This window comes from Triticum dicoccoides, chromosome 7A (genome assembly GCF_002162155.2).
Source record: "Triticum dicoccoides isolate Atlit2015 ecotype Zavitan chromosome 7A, WEW_v2.0, whole genome shotgun sequence".
NCBI classification, from domain to species: Eukaryota; Viridiplantae; Streptophyta; class Magnoliopsida; order Poales; family Poaceae; genus Triticum; species Triticum dicoccoides.
In genome coordinates, this window is record NC_041392.1 from 557167740 (window position 1) to 557175575 (window position 7836).

At 46.3% G+C, this 7836-nt stretch overlaps 1 protein-coding gene across 1 annotated transcript in view; it reads left to right on the forward strand.

The window, feature by feature from the left end:
- The first annotated feature begins 3028 nt into the window (after positions 1-3028).
- LOC119331817 (DEAD-box ATP-dependent RNA helicase 52A-like) overlaps positions 3029-7836 on the forward strand; it is a 6087-nt gene continuing 1279 nt past the window's right edge. The window contains exons 1-6 of the mRNA XM_037604989.1: positions 3029-3247; positions 4953-5036; positions 5365-5607; positions 6068-6235; positions 6332-6451; positions 7263-7773. Of these exons, the coding sequence (XP_037460886.1) occupies positions 3044-3247; positions 4953-5036; positions 5365-5607; positions 6068-6235; positions 6332-6451; positions 7263-7773 (1330 nt within the window). The 5' untranslated portion in view covers positions 3029-3043. The remainder of the gene's footprint in view (positions 3248-4952; positions 5037-5364; positions 5608-6067; positions 6236-6331; positions 6452-7262; positions 7774-7836) is intronic.

Consider the following 7836-nt stretch of genomic DNA (forward strand, 5'->3'; position numbering starts at 1 on the left):
CCAGACGTTGGCAAGTAGACGTGATAAAAATATGATAGATTGGATAAATAGGTCTCACGGGAACGCGAGATAAAATAAATAAGAATAAATTGTAGCAAGGTATTTTCGTATTTTTGGTTTAATAGATTTGAAAATAAAAACAAATAAAAATAAACCGCGAACGCAAATATAATAAAAAAGAGACCCGGGGGCGTAGATTTCACTAGTGTCTTCTTTCGAGAAAAATAGCAAATGACGGGTAAACAAATTACTGTTAGACAATTGATAGAACTTCAAATAATCATGACAATATTCATCCAATGATCATTATATAGGCATCACGATCATAAATATGCATTGAGATTAATTAACATTTGGTGCAAGTATGAGTAGGATATAAAACATCATGAACATAAATATCGTGGAGGCTTTGTTGGTTTCGATTCAACTACATGCGTGAACATGTGTCAAGTCAAGCCACTCGAATCATTGAGAGGAGGATGCCATGCTATCATACTACATCATAACCACTTTAAATGCATGTTGGCGCACAAGATAAACCATTATCCACTCCTAGCTAATTAAGCATGGTATAAATAACTATGATCTTTAATTGTCATGGCAAACATGTTTCATTTATAATAGGTTGAATCAAGAACGATGAGCCTATTACAAGCATGTTTTGATGAAGAAGATTGTGTGAACATTCATTTTACCTTCAAGACGTCATCTTAATGAAGAGAGAATATAAGATTCAATGTTGATCAAGATTAAGTCAAAGAATGATTCAAGTTGATCAACACACAAAGCGTAAAAGATGTACCGAGTGGGATCAAGTGATCCATGGTATGATTAGCATTGTCTATTACGCTTTGTGTACTAACCTATGGTTTAGTGAGGGTTCTTTGTGGGGTTAGGTATGTTTTCATGGTGCAACGACGCCTGCTGCAACGGCTACAAGTTCGAGGAGAGTGTGACCATGCTCCAGCTGTCACATGATCAGACGGATGCACGGCCTTCAATCTAACGGTTGTCAAGGCGGTTTACAAGTCGCATCCCTCAGCCGGGTTACGGCTAGCAACGGCCTTATTTATTTTGGATGGCAAGTTTTAGTTTTTTGTTTATTTTTGTTTAGGACGACAATTTTAGTTATAAAAAATGTTAGGGCCGGAGGGTTTCGTGCCACACTTGTGACACTTATCATTTAAATTTATTTTTGCTTAATTTGAGCGTAGACCGTGTGTAGTAGCAGGCCCAACGGGAAGGAAAAGAAGAACAAGAATGCCCCGTACAGTACGTAGCATAGCCTGGTATACGTGGCAGTAACTTTAGTCCATTCGTTGTCTGGCAATGGCAGTTTTAGCTCTGGTTGTGCATCCTACTTTCCGTAAAAGAAGCCGGTGACCCAGGTCACGGGTGAAGCACGTAGGCCTCCGCGACGGGACCTAGCTAGCGCGGCACGGCAACCGCGTTTTACCCGGAATAGCTCGGCAGGACTTCGCCGGACGGGCACGGTTGCCAGAGACAGCACCGTTCCGGGCACGAGCGCCTCACCCGTAGTCTCCCACGACCAGAGATGGCACCCCGGCGCTTGTTTCCACGAAGCAGCTCGCCGGGCCACCGTGCGCTTCCGCCGCGTGAGCGGAAAGCGTGACAATATCAGTTCACAGTTGCACACCAGGAGACGTGCATGCCCTCGTGCCATGTCCAGTGATGAATGCTTGGATCCAGAACCGTCGCCTTGCGAGTTAGACGTGATGATAATGGTGGGATGTTAATTAAAAAGAGTTAGAAAAATGGCAGAGATGCATAAACATTTCACGTAACCTAGGAATAGACACTCCCATGCCCATCACGCTGATCAAAAGACTTATTAGAAAAATGATGTAGTAGTAGGAAGAAAAACCCCAGCTTCCATCTACACCGAATACGGTTCAATTAATTTGGCAGCAGTAGCAGAAGCATTTTTGAAAACTCAACAGCTGAAGCGTCGATCAATCAACCGCTGAAGCATTTACCGACTCGCCACAGCTGTTAATAAAGCGGAGCGAAACCCCAGGCTGACCAAACCTGTTTTGTTACGCGTACCTGCCCATCTACCCCGCTCTGTAGCTGCACCCCAGACGGCGGGCTCTGATTGGAGGGTAGGCAGCCGCCGCGTACCCGTAGCCCTCGCTTCTGCATTGTCAGAAAAGCAGCGGTGGGCTCCCACACCACGCCCCGCGCGGGAAGCCCCCCCGCCGCGTCCACCAAAAACCCCAGCGCCGCCACCGCCCCGCAATCGCGCCCCTCCACCCCCGATCCGACGGCCAGGAATGCCCTCCGTCCCATGCACCCAATCCACCTCGCCGCTCCGCCTTCTCTGTACAGCTCACATCGCGAGCATCCCGAGGCGATCTTACGGCTCGTGTCACTACCCGGTTCATGGGCCGAGCGCAGCGACCTTTCCAACTGCTCTCCCCACCCGCACCCCGCGGCACCACGCCCGACAGAGGGGCACAACAGAGGAGAGACGGACGGGCGGGGGGGGCGGGCGTACAAATCCCACCAGGCCACCACCCTGGCCTCTTCGCTTCCTTCCTTCGTCTCGTTGATCCCTTCCACCTTCTCCCCTCTCCCCTTCTTCGTAGGGTTTAGCGGCCGCGGCAGGAGGAGAGGTCTCCGGATGGCGTCGTCCGACGACTGGGGCGACGACGCGGCCGGCGGGGAGTGGACCACCGTCACCCGCTCCGGCCGGCCCAGCCACGCCGGCGCGGCCGGGCGCTCCCCCAACGCCAAGCGGGCCGCTCCCCGGCCCCCCAAGCCGGCCGCGCCGACGGTGGGCGAGGTCGGCGAGGGGCTGGCGGGGCTCGACGTCGAGGGCGGCGGGGGCCGGGCGGGGAGGCTGGACAAGTACGACATACCGGTGGAGGTGAGCGGCGACGGCGCGCCCGCGCCGGCGGACGGGTTCGAGCAGGCCGGGCTCGCGGAGGCCGTGCTGCGGAACGTCGCGAGGTGCGGCTACGACCACCCCACGCCCGTGCAGCGCTACTCGATCCCGATAGTGCTGTCCGGGAGGGACCTCATGGCGTGCGCGCAGACCGGGTCCGGCAAGACCGCCGCGTTCTGCCTCCCGGTGGTCAGCGGGCTGGTGGCGGCGGCGGCGGCGGAGGGAGGGCCAGGAGGCGAAGGGGGTCGCGGCGACAGGGATGCGTACGACTACGACTACCGCCGCACGGCGAGGCCGCTCGCTCTCGTGCTCGCGCCCACTCGTGAGCTCGCAGCACAGGTACGGGACTCGCCGTCTCCCTCCCTCCCTCTCTCTCTCTGTCATGCTTGTGCGCGATCTCGCGGACGCTCTGTTTTTGAAGATGCATTGTTCGTTGTTGTGCCCGTTTTGCCGTGTCGACGTCTCACAGATGCCCGTTGCCGTTCGCGCGCGCTAGAGTTCGTATAGATGTCACCTTGCCGGTGCTGGCTCCTGTGTTGCTTTGCCCGTGCGCGCGCCATAGACGTAGGCAACGTGTGCGCGCCTGTGTTCGTGGTTTCGCCTGTGCGTGCGCCCCTGTGTTCGTGGTTTCGCCTTTGCGAGCGTGCCCCCATACGAGGGTGGCAAGTGCGCCCCCTTGTTCTTGTCTCTCTGTGAACGCATTGTGCGACCTCTGGGTCTGGGGCATACCCGTCTGTGTTTCGCTGTGCAGCGGAGCGTTCAAAGTGCCGGAAGCATGTCTAAGCACCATCGTACTTGGGGTTTTGCATGGCTGATCTCGTTTTGGTAGATTTTTTTCTTATGAAATGTGTTGGGCTTGAGCTCTGCTCATAGATTTTGTGTGTTGTTTGCCTATGGTCTCTGGAGTGCATAATTGTCTCTTTATTTTCTCTTTACCCTGTTTTATTATGCCAAAATTTGTTAAGATTATGACGTTCGTAGAACTTCGTAACAGTTTACCTCTTTCTGTTTATTCATTTACTTACTCTTTGCACATTGTATCAGTAGCATTTAGTGTGTTATGCAGTAAATCTGTATGCCCATTCATTAATTTCAGTATCCTCAGTGTGCTTGTATATTCCATTAATTATCATCTTACACAATTGGCAAAGTTTGGTAATTAATCTCAACGCATTGCACTCTATTGTTCCTCATTGTGTCCGTGAGTGGATTTGTGTTGATCTGGTTTACATACAACTTCATGTTTTTGCTTGCCTTCATCTGGACAACTATTAAGTTCTTGCTTGCCTCATATGTATGTACTTTATTTGTGATCTGGTAGCTACATATATCTTAACATTTCCTTTCTCAGTTAAGGTTATGAATTAACATGGTAAGGGTGGGTTTTCTTATTTCAATGAGATGTAAAACTTGCATATCCACATTTTTTGGCCGATGTGGAATAAATGTAAGTTAATTAGCAGCTGTTTTGTGATGTTGCCCATTCTTGATTCAAAATGTATCTATACAGTTTGTGTGTGGTGGTACTAGTATGGATTAGTTGTGTATATTGAAAACAAATATGCATTAGTTTCAGATATATGGAGCTTCCTTTGTGTTCCATGGACTAGCTTCTCTTTTGGCCAGAAAGCAATTTTTCTTTTGTAATCATAGATGCTTATCCCAAAGCTGTTATTTGTTTATGTGGGCGTGTTTGGTTTTGGAATGATTTTCAGTTGAGATATAATTCTGCAATTCTGTCATTAAATAACAACTAAACATGGTTGCATTTAATTTTGTTTCTTGAAACGAGTTTGAGGGGAAGTTGGCTTTTATGTTCTAATCATGTGAACAAAACCTGTGGTTTTACTACTTACCGACTCACTTTACTGTAGTGCATCATATATTTCTGAAATACTTATGCATCTTCGATTTCCCCCCTATTCTGTTGAATGTTGTGTTACTTGCTATGTTTTGTGAGGGTGTGTGAGATGATGGAACCTTGATTCATTTATGTTACTGCTACATGTGGTAGGACTTCATCGCTAATGATATCTTGTTTTAGATTAATGAGGAGGCAAAGAAGTTCGCTCACAAAACTGGACTCAAAGTTAAGGTGGCCTATGGAGGAACTTCAATTGTTCAACAGGTGATTGTTGATTGTATGCTTCTCTTTTTCCACACTGCCTTTTCCCCCCCATCTGTGATGGCTTCTCTAGCTTTCAAGTAGCTCAGGTGTGCAGAAATTAGTTTAAATGTGTAGGATTAGTAAGATAATTGAGAAGTTATATGCCACAATACTTTGACATACTTGATGTAGCGCTCAAAGGTTATATGGGTCTTTTGTTGCTTGCGTATGTAGTATTACATTGATGGATGCTTATCTCATCTGCCTTTTTTCCATTGCTCATCTTTTTATTAGAAAATGTTAGCATCACTCATATAGCATACTGTTTCTGTGCCTTTTTGTTTAGCAGCTACGTGATATAGAGAAAGGCGCAGATATTCTTGTTGCTACACCTGGGCGCCTTGTGGACATGATTGAAAGAGGAAAGATCTCTCTTGAGGCAATTAAGTACCTGATAATGGACGAGGCTGACAGGATGCTGGATATGGGGTTTGAGCCTCAGATAAGGAAGATTGTTGATGGGATGGGTATGCCACGAAAGTCTGTGAGACAAACTATGCTGTTCAGTGCAACCTTCCCACCAGAAATACAGGTAATGAAGTACTAGTATTTATTTTCACCATATCATGTAAAGTAGGATTAAGAGTGGAATAACTGAATGTTTTCATGTTTCTGTTTTCCACAATAGCAGGATGCTAACTACTAAGTTACTAAAATGTTACTAGAACATAGCAAAGTAGCAAATACTACCTTCATCCCAAATTATAATACGTTTTGTTAGGCTATTTTAGCCTACCAGAACATCTTATAATTTGGAACAGAGGAAGTAGATAGCATTTAATTCATTGATTTATATGATAAATAGTATATGAGGTTTTATATGATAAATCATTTAATTCGTTGATTTATTAATCCTGTCCAATGGACGATTGCATTTTTATTAGCTTCATGCTATCCATTTGGAAATATTTGAACTGATATACACTTGATTATGTCTGCCTTGGGTATATTTGGCTAGTATCCAACTTGCTTTACTTTGCTTTTGTTTCCAGAGACTGGCTTCAGACTTTTTGTCAAAGTACATATTTATCACTGTTGGGAGGGTGGGTTCAAGTACTGACCTAATTACACAGCAAGTTGAGTTTGTCACTCACGACGAGAAAAGGACCTACCTGATAGATCTCTTACAGAAGCAATCTTTCACTTCATCTGATGGCAAGGTATAATTTTCTGCCATCTTGGGGATGTAACAATTGGATTTTCTCACTATTTATTCTGTCAGACTTGTTCTCATGCTAGTTTTCTTGTTTGTATAGCCTCAGCAGCCTCTAACATTGGTTTTTGTGGAGACAAAACGAGAAGCTGATTCATTGAGGTATTGGCTATACAACAAAGGTTTCCCTGCAACAGCGATCCATGGTGACAGAACACAAGAGGTATATACATATGTCTGAACTCTACTGTCGTTGCCTAACTTGTTCGTTAGCAGCAATATAAAACTGTAGTGGCTGCATATTATAACTAATATTTTAGTTGAAAGTATCTGCCATGCTATATTCTTGCATTAGTTACAAATTTCATAAGTATTAAGGATATATCTAACTCAAGCATATGTATGCTTCTGGTCATGCTTATGGCTCTGCTTGGAGTATCTGCTCAATATTTTAGCTAGTTTTATCTACCTCTTGTCTTGTGTTCATTTGTTTCCTTTAGCTAAATTAAAGAACAAGTCGTATGTATTCTCTTTTTTTGCGGGTTAAAGAACAAGTCGTATGTATTCTCTTTTTTTGCGGGTTAAAGAACAAGTCGTATGTATTCATGATTACAGTATCTATGATGACTGTATGTAGTTGCTCCAGTCATGTGATTCACATTTTCCGGACGCTGCAAAAGCTTTGCTTTGTACTCCCTCCGTCCAAAAATAAGTTTAGCTGATTTAGTACAAAGTTGTACTAAATCAACGACATTTATATTGGGACAGAGGGAGCATATTCAACACAACATAACACAAAGCCTTTAGTCCCAAACAAGTTGGGGTAGGCTAGACAGAGGGAGTATATTAAGAAAGAAAAATTGTAGCCAAGACATGTGCTAACAGATTGCTGTCCATGCAAATAGATCATCTGTTACATGGCCCTTTTTTGGAATTCTCTTGACAGTTGCTTGATCAGTCTATACCAGTAAATATGTTGCACATTTTATGTATGATTTGCTATCGACTTATATGCATATGCATGTTTTCTGAAGGAGAGGGAAAGCGCACTGAGATCCTTCAAGTCTGGCTTGACCCCTGTCATGGTCGCCACTGATGTTGTCGCGCGAGGCCTGGATGTCCCAAATGTTGCTCATGTCATCAACTACGATCTTCCCAAGAGCATAGAGGATTACGTCCACAGGATTGGAAGAACTGGGAGAGCTGGAAATGCTGGCAGTGCCACCGCCTTCTTCACTGAATCCAACCACCCCATAGCAAAGGGATTACTGGAACTGATGACCGAGGCAAAACAGAATGTTCCTCCCTGGCTAGAGGACTATGCAGGGAAGCCATTCTATGGAGGGTCAAGCTTCGGCGGAAGAGGTCGAAGGTCCAATGGCGATGGTGGCAGCAGCTCTGGTGGCAGAGATTATCGCGGTGGCAGCGACTATTCTGGCTACTCTGGCGGTGGTGGCGGTGGCAGGAGCTACTCTGGTGTTGGTGGTGACCGCTACTCCAGTGGCAGCGGTGGTGACCGCTATTCTGGTGGCGGCGGGGGTGGTGACCGCTACTCCGGCGGCAGGAGCTACTCTGGTGGTGGTGGTGGTGACCGCTATTCCGGTGGCG